The sequence below is a fragment of the Chiroxiphia lanceolata genome, chromosome 3, assembly GCF_009829145.1.
Source record: "Chiroxiphia lanceolata isolate bChiLan1 chromosome 3, bChiLan1.pri, whole genome shotgun sequence".
NCBI classification, from domain to species: domain Eukaryota; kingdom Metazoa; phylum Chordata; class Aves; order Passeriformes; family Pipridae; genus Chiroxiphia; species Chiroxiphia lanceolata.
This window is the reverse complement of record NC_045639.1, coordinates 82,032,124-82,058,557: the sequence shown is the minus strand read 5'-3', so window position 1 is coordinate 82,058,557 and position 26,434 is coordinate 82,032,124. Positions and strand designations below refer to the sequence as shown.

General features: G+C 36.3%; 1 protein-coding gene across 9 annotated transcripts in view; it reads left to right on the top strand.

Annotated features, from left to right (window-relative positions):
* The window catches only part of DOP1A (DOP1 leucine zipper like protein A), a 61,686-nt gene that overhangs the window by 29,205 nt on the left and 6,047 nt on the right, over nucleotides 1-26,434 (top strand). For all 9 annotated transcript variants that reach the window (XM_032681223.1, XM_032681224.1, XM_032681217.1 and 6 more), the window contains 22 exons: nucleotides 1,061-1,685; nucleotides 4,698-4,972; nucleotides 5,636-5,788; nucleotides 8,019-8,119; nucleotides 9,408-9,667; nucleotides 10,342-12,349; nucleotides 12,455-12,566; nucleotides 13,484-13,666; nucleotides 14,722-14,847; nucleotides 15,177-15,311; nucleotides 15,849-15,904; nucleotides 16,414-16,518; nucleotides 17,207-17,273; nucleotides 18,051-18,195; nucleotides 18,444-18,523; nucleotides 19,084-19,193; nucleotides 19,357-19,506; nucleotides 20,800-20,861; nucleotides 21,428-21,580; nucleotides 22,813-22,949; nucleotides 24,130-24,185; nucleotides 25,062-25,226. In XM_032681223.1, the coding sequence (XP_032537114.1) occupies nucleotides 1,061-1,685; nucleotides 4,698-4,972; nucleotides 5,636-5,788; nucleotides 8,019-8,119; nucleotides 9,408-9,667; nucleotides 10,342-12,349; nucleotides 12,455-12,566; nucleotides 13,484-13,666; nucleotides 14,722-14,847; nucleotides 15,177-15,311; nucleotides 15,849-15,904; nucleotides 16,414-16,518; nucleotides 17,207-17,273; nucleotides 18,051-18,195; nucleotides 18,444-18,523; nucleotides 19,084-19,193; nucleotides 19,357-19,506; nucleotides 20,800-20,861; nucleotides 21,428-21,580; nucleotides 22,813-22,949; nucleotides 24,130-24,185; nucleotides 25,062-25,226 (5,264 nt within the window). The remainder of the gene's footprint in view (nucleotides 1-1,060; nucleotides 1,686-4,697; nucleotides 4,973-5,635; nucleotides 5,789-8,018; nucleotides 8,120-9,407; nucleotides 9,668-10,341; nucleotides 12,350-12,454; nucleotides 12,567-13,483; nucleotides 13,667-14,721; nucleotides 14,848-15,176; nucleotides 15,312-15,848; nucleotides 15,905-16,413; nucleotides 16,519-17,206; nucleotides 17,274-18,050; nucleotides 18,196-18,443; nucleotides 18,524-19,083; nucleotides 19,194-19,356; nucleotides 19,507-20,799; nucleotides 20,862-21,427; nucleotides 21,581-22,812; nucleotides 22,950-24,129; nucleotides 24,186-25,061; nucleotides 25,227-26,434) is intronic.

Here is a 26,434-nt window from a genome sequence, read left to right as displayed (position 1 = left end):
AATTAAAAGTTTATGTCTTCTTTCATAATTATAACTCTGTATTTGAACAAAATACCCATCTTCCAGATCTGAGGATTGATATACAAAAAGAAAGATGCTGGTTAGTTAAAGTTGTGCCATATATATAGCTATAAATTAAGATTCCATACACAATTAATAGAAGTCAGAGAGCATACATTTTACTGATAAGTTGAGCTGGCTTTATTACTATACATATGGAAATGGGAAAAATGTTTTTAGGTTATGAAAGATTTTATTCTTGTATTACAGCTCCACCGTTCACTTTCTAAGGTGTTTTGGCAACTTGTAGTTGTTCTGTTAAATTATACCGATTGTGCCTTCCAAATGAGACAAAACTTTGATAGTTGTGGTTCTTCTACCATTAATGTATTTAGACAGTCATTAGGTAAAAATAATTGAATATTTAATGTGATTATTTACCTGTACAGCGAGAACTTCAAAAGGATGATCAGAGAAGCGTATACTTTTTCACAGTTTCTCACATCTTCCCATTCTTCTTGGCTGACATCTTTTTTGTCTCCTTTGACTGCAAGCACTTTTTACTCCTTTATGACTGCAGCATTAGCAGATTAACAAATAAATATCTTGTCCTTTTGTAAACATGCTAAAATCTAAAGTATTAATATAATCTTGCTAGCTAAAATGACTATGTGCAACATAATTCAATGTCCTGCTTTCTGCTGAAGTGAGGGTTTTTCTTTGGTGTATGAACCTTTTGGTTTATGAGGCTGTATAAATTAATAATACCTTGTGCCTGCACATTTCACCATTCTTTCATAATAAAATAGACATGATTATGATATGAAGAAAAGGTTAAAAGCAATAATATTTAAAACATTTTGCTTGATAAGCATTTTTTTTATTAGCTTGGTCTGACAGGCTTACTGAAGCACCAAACATCATTTTGCATAAAATATATTTATATTAATAGATTTAATACCGTGGAATAAACTTTTTGCTTTCAGATGCAGTTAAATGTTTTCTCACTAAGACTGAAATAACCCATTTTGAATAGTCATTAAACTTTTATTTCACTCAGGTGCCATCAGTTTCGCTTGAAAATCCTAATGATGTGTTTGAAGATGGTGAAAATCCTCCAAGCAGTCGATCATCGGAAAGTGGGTTCACTGAGTTTGTACAATACCAGGCAGATACAACTGATGACATTGACAGAGCACTGAATGAAGGTCACAGTGCACCTGGCATTCCTATTATCGGTAGCACATCCTCAGAGACTGAGACAGCATCAACTGTGGGATCTGAGGAGACCATTGTACAGCCTCCTTCCATAATGACACAGGGGGCAGCAACTCGTAGTGGTAAAACGATCCAAAAGACTGCAATGCAGTGCTGTTTGGAGTATGTCCAACAGTTTTTAACCAGATTTATCAACCTGTATATCATTCAGAGTAATTCCTTGTCTCAGCCCTTAGGGGCAGAGCTTCCGGTGGACCTCACTACAGTGCAAGGACAGAGCACAAAACGGGACAGAGAATCACAAGATGATGCTAAGGTAAAGAAAACAAACAAGAGAACACCACCAAAAGAATACCTTCCTGCCTTTATTGCTGCTTGTCAACTGTATCTTGAATGTTCGAGCTTTCCCGTTTACATTGCTGAAGGAAACCGTACTTCGGAATTACATCCTGGGAAGCCTGAAGTTGGTAAGCTGCACTCTTATTTGTTTTAAGATATTAATTTTTATTCCCCCTCCCCCCCCAAAAAAATTAGATTAATAGTATTCATGCTTTGTGTGTGTTGCTGTTTGCTGCTGTTCTCAGAAATGCAAGTTTTCTTCTGTAGCAGTTGGTTTGCTTTTTGGAAACTAAATTATTTTCTCATAGATTTTTAAGAATATTGCTGGCATGGGATTTGATACCAATCAGTATTTGGGGTGACAAATATAAATTATGCAAACTGAAGCCTGAGAGTAGAATCGGGATTGTCAGATGTTCTTCTTTACTGTATGGATCCACGATGTTTTCTTTGTAATATTTTGTAATGGCCACAGCTCACATCAAGTACATTTTTAGCTTCATTTTAGCTTGATGTACACATTGATAACTTTGGCAATACTTGGAAATTGTATGCTGCTGTCTAATAAAAATCATACCAGATAAGAAATACATTAAGTCTACTTTGCTCCCATTAAAGGAACAGTTCTTGCAAAAAGTCCTTCAAGCTACAGTTGCATTAGTAAAAAATAAAAATGGTGAGATTTGTGAAGTATGGGTATGTTCACAGATAGGTGAAACCATTCAGATACGGATAAAGATGTAATTTAAACATTGACAGTTAGGGATTACTGTAAAATGGGATGTTCTAGATGGACAGTCTAGTTTTACAGTTTGTAGTCTTCAGTTTACAGTTCCACTTTTTTGTTCTACTTTTGGTCTGCAGTTTAAGAGTTGCTCCTTAAAATGGTGCTATGGTGAATATGCTTGGAGAACGCAAGAAATAGTTACAGTAATTTTGGCTACTGTCACAGTCATCTTCTGTGATTTTATTTTTTTTGAGGAAACTTCATGGTTGCAGCTTTTTGTTTCCTATCCACAATTTTCAAGATCTGTTCAAGGCTAAGGGGTGGGCAGTGTTTGGAGATGAGTAGTTTTTTGGCTTTTGGAAACAAGCATGTTAATTTGACTGCTGCTTCTATTTCTGTGGTCTTTAAGATGTGTTGTGTATATCTCTTCATTACACAGCCAGGAGCAGAGCACATATTTGACTTCATAACATCCAGACATATCAAGTATTTATGTCAGTTGAAGGCAACTTGATTGTAACTGTTTATTAATTAAGGGTATTACAATGCTAAAGATCTGCTACCTTTTGTAAGAGATCTGTCTCAGGATATGACCCTGGAAATGTGAATTTTTATTTATATATTTTTCCCAAAAACTAGCAGCCTACAAATGAGTGTTGTGTCTAAAGGCTAAAAATATTTTAAAAGTCAGCTGTTTGCTTCTGACCTGTTTATGGATGTAGCACTTTTGATTATTGCTGCCTTGCCCACTGCAGAGCAAAAAGCCTCTAGAACTTGAGTAGTATGTGCCTCGTATGAAGGCAATAATTCTAGGAGTCCTTTTTACTTTTTGTTAAATGCCTTGGATTTGTGTTTCTTGTTCATCACCTGAACCTTCCCATTTGTGATGTCCTATTTACAGTATTAAACAGTGTAAGTTTGAGGAATAAGCGTAAATTGTAGGTGGGTAAAATCGATGGGAAGAATTGTGTTTCAAATATAAACATTTGTTGCACAGAATGGCAGGGCATATGGGAATACTGAGGGGAATGGGGCTGTGTAGCTGTCCTGGAGTGCTACTTCCTGTAACACGGAATTCCAGTGGAACAGAGAATGGAAGAAGGTAGTTACCGTAATTCTCACACCACCCTATCTATTGATATGGGTTTATATACTGCAGAAGAGGTTGTTTTTATTGAAGAGTTCCTAAATTTGGAACATGTTTTTGATGGGTTCCATTAGTGATGTGACCCAATTGCTCTTAATCACCCTGGAGAGTCATCAGTCTGTTTATTTGAAGGAACCAAAATAATCTGATATTGATACATAATTGTGCTTAGATTTTGCTGTATGCTTAGTTTCTCAGTTATCTTTAATTGAAGAAATTAAAAAGGGAACTAAGTGAAACTGAGAACAATGGTTATATCTGTAAACTCTAGAACACTGTATGGAATTGTTAGGAGTATTTAGGCTCCAGTTTATATTTCAAAATTAACTACTGTGGATATAAATTAGAAATTGCATTGTTCTGCACTTGATTCTAAATAGATGCTATATTTTTTCCTGTTAAATAACACTTCTTCACTTGTGTCTGATTCTAGCAGCATTTGCCTTTTTAGGAACGCAGACAATACAGTCTTTTCGAAGTTTTAAGAGAAGTTACTTTGGTATCTCTAAAATAAAAGGGTGCAATATTCACTTGGGGAGTTGACTGCACACTTCAGAGAAAGGTGCTTCCACTATCAAGCCAGAGTATGTGACATTAAGTGAGAGGACAGTAAGAAGAGGAAAACGACCACTTACAGTGAAAACAGAATATGGTCTTGTAGGATCAAGTTTCTGCACACAAAACCAGCAATTTTCACAGAAACTTTTAAAGTGTTGTCAGGAAAATCTCTGGGTTTTTGTCGGTTTAAACTTAGTTTATATATGTAAATAATTCTGTCTAAATGTATATTATAATATTTAAGATAATATATAGTAATGTCCTAGGTATTTTTATATATCTATAGAATATACCACAGAATTGTTTCAGACTAAGAACTACAGTATTAAGGTCTGATTGCTGGTCAAGACTTTTGAGAAGGAGGAAAGTGAATGTAAGGATGTACAAACTACTAAAAGTTCAGTTTTGCCTAAAGCATGAAATCATCTGGATGCATTTCTATAGAATTTATTTTTCTCTTGCTTTTAAAAATTTTCTATTCTTGCTTACTAAATGTTTGAAGTGATACAGTATTGCATTCTTAATTGTATTATCTTAAAGATACATCAGGAATTTTTTCTCTTGCATACATTTTCCTAATCCCATACAATGGACAGATTAAAATATGAAAGACAAAAGACAATTGTACATATAGTTATGGGATATGAGGGAAAATCCATAATATTTAAAATTGTTAAATGAATATGTAATCTGTGATTTTTATTTCAGACTGTGAACAAGTACATCCTCCACTGTGGTTACAGACTTTAATGCATGCTTGCAAGCAAGCAAGTGATTTCAGTGTTCAGGGTGTTACTATTTCCCTTGTGATGGACTTGGTTGGATTGACTCAATCTGTTGCTCTTGTCACTGGAGAAAATCTGAACAGTGTGGAAACTGCTCAGCCTCTTAGTCCTAACCAGGGGAGAGTGGCTGTTGTCATCAGACCTCCTCTTACTCAAGGCAATCTGAGATATATGGCTGAAAAGACAGATTTCTTCAAGGTAAGATGCAGTATCTCATTGCTGTTTTCTTTATACTTTTTTACCTTTCTGGCGAAGATAAGTCTTGGCCCCCTTACCATCCTTGGTGTGGTAAACCAAATTTTCTTGCTGAATATTTTGATATCAGTTGTAACCTGTGTTAAAATCTAAATGAAAATACACAGTAAGTTTTCCTGCTGCGATTCTCTTACTGACCAAGAGTGAAAATCCGTGTTTAAATGCGTATTTTAAATGTATAAACAAAACCTGATTGAATGGCAGCATTTATCAGCAAAGGTAAAAACTGAGATGTGCATAATGTAGGACTGCTAAACAGCAATCTTTGCATTTGTGTAATTTATGTAAGAGATCATTTACAAAAGATAATCAGCAGCAGAGTATATTATGTAGTTAACTATATTTCAATGAAAATTTATTTCTAGAGTTCATAAGTTTCATAAGAGTTCTGACTCTTAACAAGAAATTTTTATGTAGCGAGTAATTGCATTGTTTAAAACAGTTTCTTCTGTTCATACAAAAGGAACCATTTTACAGATTGCCTCTTGGTCACAGAGTGTCCTCAAATGTAGTGTCTCCTGTCATTGCATGGAGATCAATGTAGTCTAGAGTAAAACAAGACATGATAGTCATTCACTTATCTCTTGCAACTTTTCATGTACAAAGCATATAGCTTTAACTCTTTGGGACCAGTTGGGTGATGGAACTCCTCAGCATCATCAGAAGAGTGTGGAGCTCTTCTACCAGCTGCACAACCTCGTTCCATCTTCTAGTATTTGTGAAGATGTTATTAGTCAGCAGCTGACTCACAGAGACAAGGCAAGTTGTTCATATATTTACTAAAAAACCAGTTAAGTATATAACTATAGAAATATATGTAGAAAAAGGACTTGTCCCTTGAGAGGGGGGTATAAATAACTTCAAAATTGAAAAAATGTTGCCTTGCATATTTTCAAATGTTATTTTAGCTCTGTGATGAGCCTGTAGTTTCATGCTAGACAAAGGAAATTTTTCAGCATTCAGCAATAGACTTATGTAGGAGACTTCATATCTTATCAAAAGTTATGCTATGCTTCCCAATATATAAAGCACGTGCTTAGCTTTTGCTGTGGTTAGTAAGAGTTCTTGTTATGACAGATACTTTAATTTTTTTCCTCACCTAGAAATTTATTTCACATAGAGACTGTGAATTTGACATTTGAGTTTAGGCCTTTGTAGTGCTTTAAATTTTAGATCCATGAGTTGTTTTCACAGTCCCAACAGAATGAATGGTTACACACTGTAGCAACACAAGGTTGTGTGACTTCAGAAGCAGTTAGCTTTTTGCCTTTCTACCAGAGTTACCAGGTCAGCAAAAGTGAATGTGAGCCACTCTGTCAGTCTCTGCTGTTCACAGCTTGCTATATTGTTAAAATTGGTGGTGATTTATAGTTTCACTTATTAGGCGGGTCTGTGAACTGCTGTGACCGTGGATGTGGCATTCGCTCATTTCTGCCAACCTTCCTGTGAAAACAGTAATTTCTTACATCTTCCCAGCATGGATTGGAAGGGCTCACATGGAGTCATCTGTATGTGTTTGAGAATTGGTATTTTCACTCTATTCAGCAGATGCCAGTGTATTGTTTTGTGTAACTGTATATATTTGCAGCAGTGTTGTGGGTTATTTACCTGTGAGAAGCATATTTTTCTAAACACAACTGATGTTTGCTTTACTTTCTAGAATGCTGCTGTCGCTCTTGGTTTTTGTTTCTGGTGTAGGATGGTGGTTTTGCTTTGTTTGTTTTTAGTTTTTGTCTAATGTGATTTGTCTTGTGTCCTTTTTGTAATTTTCATAGCTTTTACTTAAAGTTTTCATTATTATGGCAGATACTAGTTTTATTAGCTGTTGCAAAGCTTCTGAAGTTGTATTGATGTAAATGAAGTCTGGAAGTATTCCAAACTGTCACAGTGATTTTAACAGTTTTTAATTTTGTCTCATTTTGGTTAAACCCCTATTGCTCATTCCCTATAACAATATATTTTAAGAACAAACAAGTGAAAATCTTTGTCCTTTTGTCTCTGCTTATCATCTAGTAATTTAGTTTAAGCCCTTATTGTACTTGAAAGTAATTTTGATGTTTTATTCAGTGTAATTGTCCTGATTGCTGTGCTTTGTTCACCCCTACAACTACTTGTCTGTTGTATCCATGTATTCAAATCACAGCATGACATTTACTGTTGTTTGCAGCCTTGCAGGAATACCTCTTTGCCTTGATCAGCCCCAGTAAAGAGATAGACATAACAGTTGTTACTTTGGACCATTTTTACCGTTAAATATAAGAAGTTGGACTTCGATGATCCATGTGTGTCCCTTCCAACTCAGGATATTCTATAATTTTATGAATATTATATATATTATTACTACTTATTAGAAGTCCTTTGGGCAGTAAGCATGTCCAATTTTTCCAAGTAAAATTCAAAGTTCCGGAGCTGAATTTGAAGAACTCTTGTCTACAACATATCTAACTAGAAAATTCTTGTCTCTTTCTAGCCAACTTATTTTCATTCCCTTATTGCCATGTGTACTGTGTTTAATCCCATCATTCCAGATGCTATAGCTAATATTTTTTCTTCTTTCTCTGCCTTTTCTCTGTCTCTTTTTGCTTGAGTTTTCATATTGAAAAGCTTGCACATTTCTTCATGATCTCTTTTAGTGCCAAGATAACCTCACTGAAAACAGAGTTGTTTAATTTGTGAAAGTAAAATAAGTATTGTTCAAGCTACCGCACTTTTAAAATTTCTAAAACTTTTTTTTAGCTAGACTTTGAAACTAAGTCATTTAAGATCATGATGGGGGAGAATCGTTTCATGGTACTAAATTGCTCACAGAGACCTATTGTTGGCTATTACTGGTTTTAAGATTAGAAAATAGTATTTGAACGTGTAGTCAAAAAAGATAATTTTAATAATTTCATTATATCTTCTGTGCTACTGTATGACTCTTTCCTTTTCCAGTTCTTATCAGGAATTCTTACATTCTGATAGATCTAACTTATTATTTGGTCCACAGAAAGTAAGAATGGAAGCTCATGCTAAGTTTGCAGTGCTATGGCATCTCACCAGAGACCTTCATATTAACAAATCTTCTTCCTTTGGCCGTACCTTTGACAGGTTGGTGATTGCAAGGATGATTCAATTGAAATAAATTTACTTCAAAATCTTTAACTACTTTATACTGGCAACACAGTGTGTTTAGAGGTTGGAGAACTACAGTGTAACTGTGAGAGCAAGGAAGAAGGACAAGAAGTGAATTTGTGTTAGGCAAAATTGTTTTCACAATGATGATTATGTAAGCTGTAAATTTTTCTGGAAGCTATAAAGAATGGGAAAAGAACGGTCACTCTATCACTGTGTTTAAAATCAAAGTGGTCTATATTGAACCTAGTATCTGAGTTCTTGCTATGTTTTGATAAAAACAAAAGCAGGAGAGAGAAGCCAACCCAGAACTGAATTATATGAAATGGAAAGTAACAGTAAAACTAAGAAAACCTAAGAACAAAATTGCAAGCAAGTGCTAAAATATGAAAGTTCTTTTCCTTAATTTATTCTGTGTGTTTTGTGTAAGAGGTCATTTATAGCAAGCAGCAGAGGATTTCTGTTTTGTGTTCTGGTATCAGACTACCTTTTTAAAAAAGACTAAATGATCCAGACTCTGAACTAGTTTTGTCTTCCTTAGCTAGCACAAGTGTTGTGGAAAACTGTTTATTTATATTTTCTAATGCATACTTAGCTGTAGGAAGTGGAGTAAAAAGGTTGTTCTTTCCTTGGCTTGATACCATCACTCATTGCATAAGCAGTGATAAATTCTATGTGTACAGCTAAAAATTTATGAATATGTACTACTGGAGGATGTAAAACAGTAGGTAAAATTCAGAGTCCAGTATATGTATTATTTTTCCCGAAGTCTGGAAAGGATTCTAAAGGCTAGAACTATTAAAAAAGAAAATAATGACAGCAGGAACTGCTGAATTGTCAAGTATATTTCTCCTCTCTGTTCTTGAGGATAAAATCTTTGAATAAGTTTTCTTTTGCGTGTATCCTTGTGAATTGGCTTTTAAAGTTGTATATTTTTAATGGTGGTAGCACTCAGAAGGCAACAAAAGCTTGTTATTCTAGAAGCCTTACACATATTTGAACTGACTATGCAACTGCTACTATTAGAGCAAATATCTTAACTGACCTTATTACTAGCTCTTTCTGGCCATTTCTTCATTAGACAAGACTAAAATATAAAGCTTCAGGTTGCAAAGTTTGGATTCTAAAGAAAATACTGGTTTATATGGAGAAGACACTGGAGTATGTACTGGCATGTTAAAATTTGTCATATATCAGATTAAAGGGGGATTACTCTGTAAACAGTGTAGAATTTCTGCTAGATTCATTCATCTTTCTGTTCTAGGTCTTTGTTTATCATGCTGGATAGTCTCAATAGCTTGGATGGTTCTACATGGTCAGTGGGACAAGCCTGGTTAAATCAAGTGCTTCAAAGACATGATATTGCAAGGGTTCTTGAACCTTTGCTCCTACTCCTTCTCCATCCGAAAACTCAGCGGGTTTCTGTTCAGCGAGTACAGGCTGAATGTTACTGGACTAAATCTCCCAATCACCCCGAAGAAGAAAATGAAAAACAGTTCATGCAGAAGTTTAGCTGTGCTGATGGTATGTATACAAGAAGGCTGGAGGAAGTTCCTCAATAATTTCTTTGACTGTTGTTTACATGCAACATTAAAAACAGCAGAAATTTTTGAGGGTAGCTTAAAAAACCAGGTGCTGGAATAGCTACTGCTTATGTGTACATTTGTGTGGGTTTTTTTCTATTTCAAGTGTCATGGAAGTTTTATTGTTCTCAAATTAAGATGGTATGCAAGTGTTATAATGCAGAGCATTTTCTTATGTTTTACTGAGCCTTGGTAGAAATTAGGAATATGGCTTGAAGCTTAACCAAGAAATGAAATGCTTTTATAACCAGTGACTTGGGGCTGGCTGAAAACATACCAATAGGGTTTGAAGGTGTTTGCACATATTGTGCAATTTTAGTAGCATACCACCAATTCTTTTTTCATGAAAAAAAAAAAGCAGATAAGACTGCATAATATTTCATGGGAGAATTATATTGTTTTGCTAAGGTGTGCTGCTAAAATAATCTTGCTTTGTTTATGTGAATATGTTGTTTGCTTATTAACATTTTTTTTCTGCTGTGAAATGGAAAGACACTATTTACCATGTCTTTATAATTTGAAGTCTTAATAAGAGTTTAAAATCTAAATTTTAGTTCTAAATTCTTATTCTGAAGAACAAAATCTTATGTGTATACATTTTTTGTGTTCTTTAAGCATTTTCCCATGTGCCTGTAAACCAAGGACAACTTATTATACCTAAAGAAGGCAATGAAAAACAACTTGCTATGGATGAAATGGAGAACTTCAGCCTCACTGTCAATCCTCTGAGTGACAGGCTTTCCTTGTTAAGTACCAGCAGTGAGACCATACCAATGGTTGTGTCTGATTTTGATCTTCCTGACCATCAAGTTGAAATACTGCAGAGTTCTGACTCAGGCTGTTCTCAGTCATCTACTGGAGACAACATCAGTTATGAAGTGGAAACAGAAAGCCTGAGTGCTCAAGATAGCTCTCAGACTCTGAAAGAAGACTCACCTGATGAAATTGTGCAACAAGTGGTTACAGATCTTATATGCAAAGTTGTAAGTGGTCTCGGAGAAGAAGTTGAACTGGTTAAAGATAGTACACACTCTGAGGATACTTCATGTAAATTCAGTCCTTTGGATAACTCTGTAGAGATGGCAAAAAATGATGATCAAAATATTGAAAGTAGTCAGAGTAGTTTGCTTAGTAATGACAGCTCACAGTTGCTATCAGCCTCAACTGAGACTGGACTTGAGAGCTTAGGAGATGAAATTTCAAGAAATAACTCTTCACCTTGTATTGCAGAAAGCCAGCAATCTTTCTCTGATCTCACTCTTTCTTCCACTGAATCAAAGTCCAGAAAGCGAAGCCACAGTAGTATTCAGTTCAGCTTTAAAGGAAAGCTACCAGAAAAAATGTCAGAAAAAGAAACGATCGTTAAAGAGGCTGGTAAGCAACCAGGTGCAAAACCTAAGGTGAAAATAGCCAAAAAGAAAGATGAAGAGAAGAAGAAATCACAAACAGAAAAGCTTAAGCAAACAAATGTCTTTTTTAGTGATGGTCTTGATTTAGAAAATTGGTACAGTTGTGGAGAGGGAGAAATTTCAGAAATAGAAAGTGATGTGGGGTCCCCAGGAATGCGAAAATCTCCTAACTTCAATATCCATCCACTGTATCAACATGTGCTGCTTTATCTCCAGCTGTATGACTCTTCAAGGACATTGTATGCTTTTTCTGCAATTAAAGCAATTCTGAAAACAAATCCTTCAGCTTTTGTAAGTGCCATCTCCACTACCAGTGTCAACAACGCATACACTCCTCAGCTTTCATTGCTCCAGAATCTTCTAGCCAGGCATCGGATATCTGTTATGGGCAAGGATTTCTACAGTCACATCCCAGTTGATTCTAACCATAACTTTCGGAGCTCTATGTACATAGAAATTCTTATCTCCTTGTGTTTATACTACATGCGGAGCCACTATCCAACTCATGTGAAAGTCACCTCACAAGATCTAATAGGAAACCGCAATATGCAAATGATGAGTATAGAAATTCTGACACTTCTCTTTGCTGAGTTGGCAAAAGTGATAGAAAGCTCTGCTAAAGGCTTTCCTAGTTTTATTTCAGACATGTTGTCCAAGTGCAAGGTCCAGAAAGTGATCCTGCATTGTCTGCTGTCTTCTATCTTCAGTGCACAGAAATGGCACAGTGAAAAGATAGCTGGAAAAAACATAGTGGCTGTAGAAGAAGGTTTCTCTGAAGACAGCCTTATAAATTTTTCTGAAGATGAGTTTGACAATGGCAGTACTCTGCAGTCACAGCTTTTAAAAGTACTTCAGCGGCTGATTGTGCTCGAACACAGAGTAATGACTGTGCCTGAAGAAAATGAAACGGGGTTTGACTTTGTCATAACAGACTTGGAGCACATTGGTCCCCAGCAGCCAATGACTTCTCTTCAGTATTTACATTCCCAGCCAATAACCTGCCAAGGCATGTTTCTCTGTGCAGTGATACGAGCTTTACACCAGCACTGTGCCTGTAAAATGCATCCCCAGTGGATTGGCCTTATCACTTCTACGTTGCCTTACATGGGAAAAGTTCTTCAAAGGGTGGTTGTTTCAGTGACTCTTCAGCTCTGCAGGAACTTGGATAATTTAATTCAGCAGTATAAATATGAAACTGGATTATCTGATAATAGGTATGTGTATGTAGAGTTCTATAACCGTTTTAAGTACATTTGATTGGGTGGAGTTACTTTATCATCAGATTAACCCACATTAAAAAGATTTATCTCTTCTTTTAGGCCTCTCTGGATGGCATCAGTCACTCCCCCAGATATGGTTCTTACTTTACTAGAAGGGATCACAACAATAATTCATTACTGCCTCCTGGATCCATCTACGCAGTATCATCAGGTAAACTTATCTGGTGTCCGAGAGTTTCCTATGCAGTACATGTCAAATTAAATCTGAGTGGGAAAAATACCAAATATCTTAATTTAGCTATAAATTTGTTTTTTATTGATAATATGTGCATCTCAAACAGAGAAAAAATTTTCTATGAATTGTACTTCTAAGATTTGTTTACTTTTTTTGTTGTTTTGGTTTTTTTTTGGTTTTTCTTTTGTTACCCTGAAATAACTAGAGTGAACTCCTTCACTTTCAGACCTCTAAAATGCCACTTTTTAAAACTGCTGTTATTTTGTGGAGCTTCCCAGACTGATGCTTATCATATCACTTTCTGTGTTTATCTTGCAATATGTCAAAATTATCTTTCTGCTCCTTCTGTAAATTCACAATTTGTCTTTCAAGTCAAGCAATATTTTTAGATCTGATATTCTGAGACTAGTCTCAGTTAAGAATTTGGCCCAGATTCTGTAAGAAGCTTTTGTCCTTTTCTCTCTTTAGTCTTGTTTTTACGCTTTTTTTCCTGTTCTTATACCCCTTTCCCTTCCATTAATTCAAGAATGACTAAAAGTGTCTTTTGTTTGTGTAAGTAAATAATTTTACCTAGAATATTTGTTACACTTAAAATTCTGAAATAATTGTTTTACAAAGGAACAGGCAGGTGATACAAAACTGATTGCTATAGACATGTGGCCTCAGATGTTCAGAATACATTTGATATTGCACAACTGAGTCAAAAGATTCTTTAATTATTATTTTAACAGAATCAAAACTTGTAAGCACTATAAGAATTATTGACAAACTGTTTTGAAAAAGAGTTAAGGTTTAAAGCTTCCATGTCAGTTGAGTCTCAGTTTACACTCTTTTAATTATGCTGTTTATGTGGATATTTAATACTCCTCTTCTCTCCCCTGAAAATCTACTAGCTTTTGGTTAATGTAGATCAGAAGCACTTGATTGAAGCACGCAATGGGATACTATCTATCTTGCATATGATCATGTCTTCTGTGACTTTGCTGTGGAGCATTCTGCACCTTGCAGATTCTTCGGAGAAAACTACTGCTGCTGCTGCTGCATCCATTACCACTATTAATCTTGGGTCAACAAAGGTCAGAATATCAGGGATAATATAATTTAAGTTGTTCATTAATACCTCTGTGAAAATAGTTTCAATTCCATTCCCTTAACTCTGAATTTGTTTTAATACCTTTGTCCTCATCTACTCACTCACTCCACAAACAAGGATAAATGGATGTTGAATCTGCTTTTAAACTTGAGTGTATTGGTTCAAGGCAATTAATGTCTCATCTCTTTGTTTCCTGCAAACAAAATGAAATCCATCCCGAAAAGGTTTAAGCCACTATTTTATGCCTCAAAAGATATGCAGTAGTAATGTAAAATCTTGACAAAAGAGAACTCTCCTCTTAAAACATCTAGTACTATATAAGAACACTTGTGAACTAGTTCCTTTACTCATTCACTTTCCATACAATGATGTCACTGTATGGGGAAATGTTGTAGCAGATAGTGAGCTAGTGATCATAAAAAAGAGAACCTGAGAAGGAGTCAAATAATACTGAGAATGCTGTTTCACCTTCTTATCAGCTCAAACTTATATTTCATGGTATTAAATAGGAAAACATAATTTAATTTGAAATGTTTTAAAATAAGATTTCCTCAGTTAATTTGAATATTCTCAGATATTGTTTGTGATGATGCTGCTACATCCTTTTCAACATTTGTCATTCAGATTGAAGGAATAAGACTCCATGTTTTTTCACAGACAGCATCCATGGTCATATTTGTGCTGCCTATAGCGTTTCCTATGCACTGAAAGGATGGGGATATAATTCTTGATGGTCTATAATGCTATCTATTTTCTATGAAAAGAAAGAGAAACATTTCTACTCTGGGTAAACATGGCAAGTTTTCTGTACATCCCAGCTTTCCTTTAATTTACCCAAATCTTTATTATTCAAAAGATTGTTCAACATGTCCTGTATGTAAAAAAGTCCAGTTTGAATTCAGCTTATCTGGTGTAGTATTCCATTTTTATAAAAGTTAGTGATAGTTGCCATCCAAATATGGGTTTGTAGCTAGTTGTTTTAAACATAATGCTGAGGTGGTTGTCTAAAGGAGTATGTGCTCTGCTTTCACGCTTTAGAATTTGAGGCAACAGATCCTGGAACTTTTGGGTCCGATTTCAATGAATCACGGTGTTCACTTCATGGCTGCCATTGCATTTGTATGGAATGAAAGGAGGCAAAACAAAAATACTTCTAGAACAAAGGTATGTTTATACTACAGTGGTTACTTCAAATAGTGGTAATAGCTTTAAGTGATTTAGAAGCAGGAAGAAAAAATTCAGACATTGCAGTGGAAAAAATACAATGAAATATGGACAACATTTACATTTCTGGTTAGCAACTGTACTGTCAGGGAGCTACCATTTTAGAATGGGATAATCCTCCTGAATTCTCCAGGAGAAGAGTAAGGGATACCAAGTCTCTAGATGGACTGTTAATTACTATCATTTCAATCTCATGAGGCCAGCTGCCTTAATTTTGACATAGCCATTGTCTGTGATGATAATCTGTGACATACATTTGATTCTTTCAGGTTATACCTACAGCAGGTGAAGAACAACTTCTACTGGTTGAGCTGGTTCGCTCTATCAGTGTTATGAGAACAGAGACTGTTATACAAACTGTGAAAGAAGTTTTGAAGCAGCCTCCAGCCATAGCAAAGGACAAGGTATGAAAACTGTAGAGATGCTGTTGATTTGTTTAATGTTCTTTTAATGAAGCCTAGAACACTGATGATACAGGTACTTCGTTCACAAAGCTGAGCAGCAAACTGCAAAAATTTTCACAGTATCTAATAGATGGAAGAACTTTTGGAGGGAAGTCATACCATCTTAAGTCACTGCTATTTGCTGAACGACTCCAGAATCCTGCTTACTGCAGGATTGTAGTAAACATAGCACAAAACATTGTACAAGACCTTCTTTTGTCTTCCCTAATATGCTGCTCACATTAGGGAAACAGGTGCATTCCTTAGCATCAGGTTGATTTTTTTTCAGGTGGGAAAAAGAAGTGGGGAAAAGAGGGAATTAAAAAAAAAGGAGAAGAATAGCTTTATAGAAAAATGTCTAAATGGTCATTTGGTAATACCCTAATGAAATAAGCTGCATATTCAGACACTCAGACATTAGATCATTGTCAATTTTGCCCTGGCAAAAAAAGGTCTCTCTTTTCTTCCTGATGACACAAGTTTCATATCTTTTTCTAGAAACATCTTTCATTGGAAGTCTGCATGTTGCAGTTTTTCTATGCGTATACTCAAAGGTAAGAAATGAAGTTAAATTTTATTACTGCCATCAAGAAGCAGATGGAAAATTTGAATATTTTGCATCTTCTTGTAACTTCTATGATGAGAAATAGCCTGTGTAATATAAATAGTGAAGGAAGAATGGTTTTAAACTGTAGGTGTCATAAAAAATAGGTGATTTATTTTGTGAATTTCCTAGTTCTGCATCACCTTTCTTCCCCCAGCTAAAAATCCTGCAGGTAATCTGTCCCCTGCCCAAAGAAAGCTGATCTTAATTGGGCTGTAACTCATTGGTAGCACTTCAACTTCGGAGTGAAAAGCATGTATTTTGAATATGCTGCTCTTCTGCCTTCCTCTGTTTGTAAATGACTTGATGTAGCTACCTAGTATTACATGAAAAATCAAAGAATCTGTAAGAATGTTGATTCACAATATCTGACAGGACAGTTGTGAGGTAGAAAGCCAATAGGGGACTACTTGAGGGAGACAATGTTGTTTTCATTGACGTTGCTGCTCTCTCTCTTAGGATTCCAGTGACCAGCTTAGTAGACAGCTGGGCAGCGCTACTGCTTCTATTAAAAGATTCCATACAGGTTGGTCTTCCAGCTCCGGGACAGTTTCTCATACTTGGGTAAGTGCTCTTGATCTTTGCAGTTTCCAAATAAGCTGAAATGTAAGTGTGTGAAATCATACTGAAGTGTTAGTGTTTTCAAAATTCTATCACTTACTTTTGACTGGTAGAGTAATTGCATGAGTTCTGTTCAGGGTCCTATCAAATCAGTGTCTTCTCTGAGGAATAGTTACATAAATTAAATTTTATATTATAATATGATATAAACCATGATCTTACCTTACTGATTATTTGAGTGATTTAGGCTCTTTAAGCAGCAGGCTTTAAGTTTCTGACTTTTCTTAGAAAATAACTACAATGACTATTTCTTAGGTATGTGAAAATTCTCAGCATGAAAACAGTTTCTAGAGTGTTAGAAATATAATTTTGAATATGATTTTCTTTATAAAGCTTCAGGGACCATTTTCTTGAATATTTTAAATTTATCTTCCCAAGTAAACTGTCTCCAAAGAGACTTTTGTATATAGTCGAGTAAAACATGTTCTTGGTAAACTCTTATGATATGATCAAAATTAACTAAAGGAACTTGAAAGGAGGCTTTCTTGAATATTGATAAATAGCAATCACTGAAGGCTTAGTAAATAATAGTACTGTGCAAATAAATGTCTTCAGATTTTTCCTAATCCTTAAAATTAATGAATAATGTATTATGAGAAGAAAACCCATATTTACTTGTGTATTTTTTCAGTGTTCTTAATGAGTTCATCATGAAAAACCCAAGTCTGGAGAATAAGAAAGATCAAAGAGATCTCCAGGTAAGAAATTTGTTGTATTTTCTTTTGAAAATACTGAACAATGAATCATAGAATGGCTGAGGTTGGAAGGAACCTTAAAGACCATCTACATCCCAGCACAGGAAGGATACTGACCTCTTGGAGCAAGTCCAGAGCAGGGCACCAAGGTGATTAGAGGGATGGAGCACCTCTCTTATGAGGAAAAGCTGAGAGAATTGTATTTGTCAGCCTGGAAATGAGGAGGCTTTGGTACCTAATTGCAGCCTTTCAGTATCTGAAGTGAGCCTGCAAGAAAGATGGAGTGGGGCTCTTGTAAAGAGCATGTAGTGACAGGACAAGGGGGAATGGCTTAAAACAGAGAGAGAGTAGGTTTAGATTAGATATTGGAAAAAAATTCTATGCTGTGAGGGTGATGAGGCACTAGAACAGGTTACCCAGAGAAGTTGTGGATGTCCTCTCCCTGGAAGTGTTTAAAGCCAGGTTGGACAGAGTTCTGAGCAACCTGGTCTAGAGAAATGGGTCCATGTCCATGGCAGAGGATTGGAACTAGATGCTTGAATATGCTAGAATTTTTTGATGTCGGTTCTCTAGTCTGACATCTTAGTATCTTCTTCTAATATTTATAATCTGTTGAAAAAGTTCTCATTTTCTGTGGAGTTATTATTCACTGATAACATAGAACAGAAGTGATTTGAAGGCAATTCTGTGTTTGGTTATATAGATTTTCTACGTGTCAGGACAATAAATAAAGCCCTTCTGCACAAAATTCTTAAAATGCTTGGTTTTTTTTCCTACCAGGATGTAACGCACAAGATAGTGGATGCCATTGGGGCGATTGCTGGTTCTTCCTTGGAACAGACTACTTGGCTAAGACGAAACTTAGAGGTTAAGCCTTCCCCCAAGATTATGGTTGATGGAAACAACTTAGAATCAGATGTTGAAGGTAGTTCCACTTTCATCTTTATTTCAAACAAAACATTAATTATCAGGCCAAAATCAACAAAGAGGACAGCTTTGCCATATTTGAATACATTAAAAATGCTGTAGTATTGTTCCAGCATTAGTATCTTAAACGGTGAATATGAGAAAAGTTTGTTCATCTTCAAAGTATATGTTTTTAAAATGTGCTGTAAAGTAAATAATAGCTTAAGAAAACTAACTTTGGACACTTTTATTATTATCTTCATTTAGATATGTTGTCTCCAGCAATGGAAACTTCAAACATAACTCCATCTGTTTATAGTGTCCACGCATTGACCTTACTTTCTGAGGTAAATGTCTCCTTGGATGTAATTAATGCTGTCTTAAAATAAACTTCTATATTGTGAAAAGCTTTGGACCAGAAGCTTGAGGAAGGAGATTTGATGGGAAACACTGATATGCATGGATTTTGCATCCTGTCATGTACAAATTTATAAAACTTCATTAATAACCTAGCTATAAAGATTTGTTGAGGTGGATGAAGCATAAAGCATGGCCTTTCAGATGTGTGGCGTAGGAAACTTTGTTGATGGCAAACTTCATGTGTAAAATCTTATTTAAGTGGTATATCTTTCTTGTTGTTGATAATCACAGTCAGTCTTTGAGGTTTTTTTCTTTGTTTGTAGCTTATTCTGTGGAATGCTTTGACCAAGAGCTTATGCTTCTATGCTTTTACCTTAATTTGTTTTAAAAATGATGGGATCTTTATATTCTGGATTTTGTATGGTACCTGAAATTTTATAACTTCTATCGTAATGTTCAGTCAAGAACATTATACAAAAAAATGCTGAATAGTAGATAAAAAGCAATTTGAGAATGCATGGTAACATATCTTCCTCTCCTTTTATAGGTTTTGGCTCATCTTTTGGATATGGTTTTCTACAGTGATGAAAAAGAGAGGGTTATTCCTTTGCTCGTAAATATTATGCACTATGTTGTGCCCTACCTCCGTAATCACAGGTACATTTACAGTTTATTGAATTGACATAGATCTCTACAGTCAGTTGACATTTGGAGGGTGACACTTAAGTTGAAACAAGTGTGGTAAGGATTAGATGCCTATCAAACTTTCTATAAAGCAGCAATCCAAAATTGATGTATGTTGACTTTTTTGTTTGTTTAGCGCTCACAACGCATCCAGCTATCGAGCCTGTGTCCAGTTATTAAGCAGTCTTAGCGGGTATCAGTACACAAGGAGAGCATGGAAAAAGGAAGCATTTGACCTCTTCATGGATTCCAGTTTCTTCCAGATGGATGCTTCATGTGTTAACCAGTAAGACTCTCTTTTTACTGCTTATATCAATGGCCTTTACAAATTTTACGTATACCATTAACATGTGGACCAAAGTTTCTCAACAGATGTCTGTTGAGAGAAATAAAGAAAGATATTCTGTGGTTTAGATTACTGCATGAAATGTGAAACTTGCTTACATAAGGTATATTTTTATACACAAATGTATTTTAAAAAATAAAAATCTTAAAATTGAATTTATTTTTTTTTTAATGAGGAAAAAGTGGTTAGCATTTTGTAGAATCATAGAATGGTTTGTATTAGAAGAGACCTTAGATATCATCTTGTTCCAACCCTTCTGCCATGGGCAGGGACACCTTCCACTAGACCAGGTTGCTCAGAGCCCCATCCAACCTGGCTCTGAACACTTTCAGGGATGGGGCATCCACAGCTTCTCTGGGCATCCTGTTCCAGTGCCTCACCACCCTTATAATAAAAAATTCATTCCCAGTATCTAATCTGAATATGCCCTCTTTCAGTTTAGAGACATTCCCCCTTGTCCTATCACTCTGCCCTTGTAAAAAGTCCCTCTTCAACCTTCCTGCAGGCCCGCTCTAAGTACTGGTACGTGTTCTAAGGTCTCCCTGGAGCCTTCTCTTTTCCAGGCTGAACAACCCCAGCTCTCTCAGCCTGTCCTTCACAGGAGAGGTGCTCCAGCCCTCTGATCAACTTTGTGGTCCTTCCATGGACCCACTTAAACAGGTCTGTGTCTGTCTTATGTTGGGGGTCCCAGAGCTGGATGCAGTACTCTGGATGGATTCTCACCAGGGCAGAGTAGGATCAAGGCAGAATCACCTCCATTGACCTGCTGGCCACGCTTCTTTTGGTGCAGCCGAGGGTGTGTTTGGCTTTATGGGCTATGAGCACACACATTGCCTGCTCAAATTCAGTTCTTCATCTACCAACAGCCCCAACTCCTCCTCAGTGCTGCTCTCAATCCATTTTCTGTCCAACCTGTCCTTGTGCTTGGAATTGCTCTGACCCTTGTGTAGGACCTTGAACTTGGCTTTGTTGAGCTTCAAGAGGTTCACATAGGCCCACCTCTCAAGCTTGTCAAGGTCCCTCTGAATGGTATCTCCAATTTTGTTTGACAAGGGGGTTCAAGAAATATAGTTTCAGATTAAATCACACCAAGTGATTGGTTCCTGTGAAGCAGAGAGCTTGGATTGGAATTTGTAGGCTGAATTAAAAGAGCAGAAAAAGCTCTGTAAATATTCCTGAAAATTCTTGCTTTTTATTTGACTTTCTGATTTGTGTACAATCTACCTCTTTTAGTTGGAGAGCTATTATGGATAATTTGATGACCCATGACAAAACCACATTCAGAGATTTGATGAGTAAGTATTTGTTGATGTAATAGTGACTTTTCACCAATATAAATGGTAAATAAATGGGAAAAATTTCTTGAAAACACTTGTTCAACATTTATTGCAATTTGTTTGATTTATTCAATGTTTTTCATGTTTACTTCGATTATTTGTTTCTGTAAATCCATAAATAACTTGAAATGAGAGAATTTGAGGCCATCCTGGCCTACAGTGAATTTTGCCTATATTGCAAGGTTGATTAAGCAGAGTGGGTGAGGGTGGGTTTTGGTTTGTTTGGGTTTTGTTTTCATTTTGTTTTGTTTTGTTAAGATTTGACAGTAACTCTGCTTAAGAAAAAATTTATTCTGTGAATTTCTGGAACTTCTGAGCACCTATACACGCAAATTTTTTTTTAAAAAATGACTGAACTCCGTCCCCCCCAGGTGGTTAAAAACACAAATCGCAGAACATGCGTTTTCCCAACATCTGCTTTTGAATTCCATTAATGCAAAGAAAGTAAGAGTTACTTGTGCTTTAAAGTGAAACAGAAGGGAAATTTTTTAGTTCTTCTCTGCACTTTGTCTTTCCTCTTTCAGCACGAGTGGCCGTGGCTCAGAGCAGTTCACTCAACCTGTTTGCTAATCGGGATGTGGAGCTGGAGCAGCGCGCTATGCTCCTCAAGAGACTCGCGTTCGCAATTTTTAGCAGTGAGATAGACCAATATCAGAAATACCTTCCAGACATACAAGGTCAGTAAAAATGCATAAATTAGTGGTCTTCTGGACTCTGCTGTTAACTGTGGAATGTTTGTATGACAGTAACAGCCGGTAGATTTTTCCTCTGGAATATCAGTGTGTGGTACTGTTTCCATGGCTGGAACAGAGTTTCTGCAGATTTTGGTTAAAATGTTTTTAGCCTTAAATGTCTACAAACCACACATACTTTGTAATTACCAGTTGACTTTTATTCAGATTATTTCACTGATCTGTCATTTTATACCTTGATCGATATCCTTGGATATCTGTATCATAAGTTTTGATATGAACATCTGAGGCATAAACACCCATCAGCTGGGGATAAATAGAAAAGCTGACCTTGAAGTTTTCAACTTTTGACTTCTCTTGCTGCTTTTTTTGCTGTTCTGTTTATCTGTCCTATTTATCACTGAAGTTTATCTCTTACCTTTTACTTTAAGTGATTGGGAACAGAGACTGCTTAGCTTTATTTTAAGATGATGTAAATAGTTAGGGCAGAATTTTCTAGATATGTTGTCTTTTTGTGCCACCAAGGTGGACACTTTGGTCTCTTCTTCCATATGGAAAATCAATTGCATCATCTTTCTTGTTTCATTTGTTCCAGAATCTATCTTTTTTCAAGTTGTTTAGGGTTTTTTGTTGTGTGTTTGTGTTTTTTTTAATTCCCAGTCAAGTCAGAAGCTGAGATTACTATGTTCATGGTATCAGGTCGTTTCACTGGTTTGAACTGCAACATGCATGTATGTTGGCTTGACTGAAAAAATTCTTTATGGATCTGCCTCTATATATGCTGAAAGTTTAGAGGTGATTATAGTTGAATAAGACCATATTGTCCATGTGTAATTTCCCATGTACTATGATGGTGCAGCCTTTTAATAATAATAATAAATCCTAGCTGTTCCAGCTGGTTTTGTATTGTTTGGAATCTGTTAACTCCTCTTTTAAGCTCTACATAAGATGAGCAAAGCTCCCAGATGCACTATTGCATTTATGTGGAGAACTTAAACAAAATAGACAACTGCACTGTTTTGAGATTTCTCTTTTGTTCCATTCTTGGTGAAAATTATTATTTTTTTATATTGGCAGAATAAAAGTAGTAAAGTACTGAAACTGTAACATGGCACATACTTAAAAAAATAGTTAAAATTGAGAGTAAATGAGGGAAGGAGAAAATGCTGTTTGGAATTATTCTGAACTGAGGAATTCTTCTTGGCTTTTTGTTTCAGAAAGGCTGGTAGAAAGTCTCCGGTTGCCACAGGTGCCCACCCTTCATTCCCAAGTGTTCCTGTTTTTCAGAGTATTGCTTTTAAGAATGTCTCCACAGCATCTTACCTCACTTTGGCCAACCATGATCACTGAACTGGTGAGTTGCAGCTGGCATTCATTATTTGGAAGGCTGGTGCATATCTGAGACACAGCCTCACTCCTCAATATTTTTAAGACAATCTCTTCTAGAGATTGTGCATGTAAATGTACAGTGTACACAAATTGAAAGCTGACTTATTTTCATAGTCCTCATGTCTGTTTTTTGCAAACAAATTGAATATCTGTTGACTTACACTATTTAAACTGTTCAGCTGTCTCTTGAATTAAATTTGCATTTGCCCTCATAGTTCCCTACTGGCTCCTGCTTAAATTTCTCTTTATGTACATGTACCTTCTCCACCATTCCCACTCCTGCTTTTCTTTCATATTGTCCCTGTTTCTACTTTCCTGGTCACTCAAACTTCTTCCTCCAGCAAAGAGGATGGGAGCCTGGGTAAAGGAGTTGGAATCTGTGTTGTAATGGCAGCTGATGGTCATTCAGATCATATTGTGGCTAAATTTATTGACTAGATTTATACAAGGCTTGACTCAGATTTTTTTTCTTTCTGTTGTTTTACCCTGCATAACAAAACAGTAAAAGCATCTGTTTTCAGAGCTGCTACTGGGGAGTCTCCAGTGTTGGTTGTTTGACACCCTCTTGTGGGTTTCAACTTTGACAATGGGAATGGAGGAGAGTGGTTGGTGCATCCTGTGATCCATTTAGCCTGTTATCCAAGGAGTTACCAAGGGACTGGATAACACAGATAGTAAATCAGAGTCATTGCTGTGATGATTCTTTTTTTTCTATCTGCAAGTGCCTAACCTAGCCCTTGTTTAACTACAGATCCAAGCAATAGAAGGAGAAAAGCTATATAAAATATTTTAAAGATCAAGTGTATTGTTTTAGCAATAGATGCATCTCATTTTAACCTGTCAATAGTATAAGTACTAGAAAAACTATTCTACTTAGTGTGGCCTTCTGATTTCTGTGCTGTCCCCTGGCCTTTACACGAGTACCACAGTCTTGGAACTACTTTCAGTCGACAGGACTGTGTTGCTTCTGGGAATTCACACCTGAGCTTTAGGGTGGCAGTGTCAGGGGGTTATTTCATCATCCAGGAATGGAAATAAAGCTCCAAGCAGTTTGTCTAAGACATATTACTCAAGCCTCCCTATAGCGTTTTCCTGAGTCACAGTCTATTAAAATATGATATTAAAATGTAGCATTTGATCTTCAGGTGCAAGTGTTTTTACTGATGGAACAGGAGCTCACTGCCGATGAAGACATTTCCAGGTAAACTTTGTAACAGTCCCTTTGGCATGCCTGATGGGGAATTAAGTCATTCTTTAGAATAATTGGTCTTAGAGTTGATGAGCTCAAATGAGAAGGACAAATAAAGGGTAGCAGTCTAACTGCAGTACCAGGGACATACTGTTCAGGACAAAATAAAAGAAGTCCCACTGTCAGATTGCTCATAAGTCACTAAGCTAAATTATACAAGCGTGTGAGTTTAGCCAGTGTCTTCCTGGCTAAAATGACTCTGCTGCTGCAATTAAATTATTCACGGCATGACTTTATACCTTTTCTGTATCATACACTTACTCTAAATAAGACCAAGCTTTTGTCTAAAAAATGTGGTTTCTTCTAGTATTAGAAAGACATAAAAGTGAGGTAGGTGATTTCTTTTGTTTCGTTGTCCATTTTTATCCCATCTGCCTTCTGCACAGTGTGATCTAATTTCAGTCAATGCTAGCAGCAGAGGCAGATTTCTCAAATGGGCCAGACTTATTTGCCCAAGTCTTGTTCACTTTTTTCCTAGATTCTCTTTGTTTATTTGAAGAATTTTCCCTCAAATAAAGTAATATTGATATAATCGGCAAATTTAAACTTTCTCTTAATTTGGATGTCTGATGGGAATAAGATACAGGGCAACATGTTTTATTGTATATTAACCTTTTATCACACACACACACAGATATATATATATATATATATATGCATACAGAACTCTGCCAATAGCACAGACTCGCAGTGTTCTGGTTTGATTTATGAATTCAGGATTAAGCTGGTAAATAGAATTGTGTGTTTGTAAAGGCAAGTAAGAAAGATAAAGTTTCCATAGTGGCAGAAGGTTGTTATGACTCACCTGCCTGCCCTGATTTGCTTTAGAACTTCTGGCCCATCTGTTGCTGGTCTGGAGACGACTTACACAGGTGGCAATGGTTTCTCCACATCCTACAACAGCCAGAGGTGGTTGAACCTGTATTTGTCCGCTTGTAAATTTCTGGACTTGGCCCTAGCTTTACCATCTGAAAACCTGCCTCAGTTCCAGATGTGAGTAGAAGAAACTGTCATTTAAGTTTTTGGATGTTTGTCCATGCCTCTTGGTAAAATTCTGGCGTATAAAAATCTGTTTTTCTCCTGCCTTTCTTTCTTTGGACTTCACCCAGGGCAGCCTATAATAGTTCGTTCCCTCACAGTATCTGAGTGGCCTCCAGGGGAAATTATGCTGCACATCAGTTTAATTCAAGGTGGTTTGATTTAGCCTGTGGCAAGAGATCCTCCAGACTTGTGAGCTAATAAGTAGTAGCGATTTACTCAAGTATTCTATTTCTAAAGTACTTAGTTGCAGTAATGCCTAAGAACTCAAAATACACCCACTCTCAGTGACTAATGCATGAGATCAGAAGACTGCATGTCATCTCAGCATGACTTGCTTAAATTACTCCTGCATGATCTGTCTGGAAGATGTGGCAACAAAACTGCTTAAAAAGGGGACCCCATGGGTTTTTCTTGGTCAGTAGCATTCACGTGTGCAAAATGCTTCCTCAATGCCTCTGCAACCCTGTTCAATTGGAAAAAAATGAATGCAAACTAACTGGAATTTGCTGAAGACCCTGGAAATGAGAGACCACCAAGGACAAAAGAAAGTATCTTGTCTCTTTCTTTACACTGCACAATGATGACTGAGAGTACTGCCTTAACACAGCTCTGTAGACATTTGGTCACCCCTAGTTATTCTGTTGTTTAAAAGACACTCAGTGCGAGTCAGAAGATGGAAGGACTTGCACACGCAGTGCCAGTCTGTGCCCTGTAGTATTTCTACATTTCTAAAGCTAATGTTGAAGGTTCCTTCATTTATTTTATTTTATGGGTATTTGGCTCATAATTCTTGTCCAGTTCTCCTAATCCCTGCTATTAGTCAATCTAGTTTTATTTAGGCTATTACTGTGCATTTCTGAAAAGACAAAAGTCATGCTGAATCATACTGGGTTTTATGGAGTTCTCATGGAGGCTTGGATTGAAGTTTTAAGGACAGAAACTTTGATTTCCTTTATATTTATAATACAAGTAGCCAGTCCTTGCATGCAGCAAGGTGCAGGTAACAGAATGGTCTGCTTGGTCTCACTGGCCTATGAATAGGTAAAATAAATGAGTTTTTGTTATCAGCATGGTATGTTGAGAACATTTTGTGTGTACACATTGCAAATGTGCAGCAAAATTTCAGTAATTTATATTTTTTTGTAATTCAGAACTGCTTT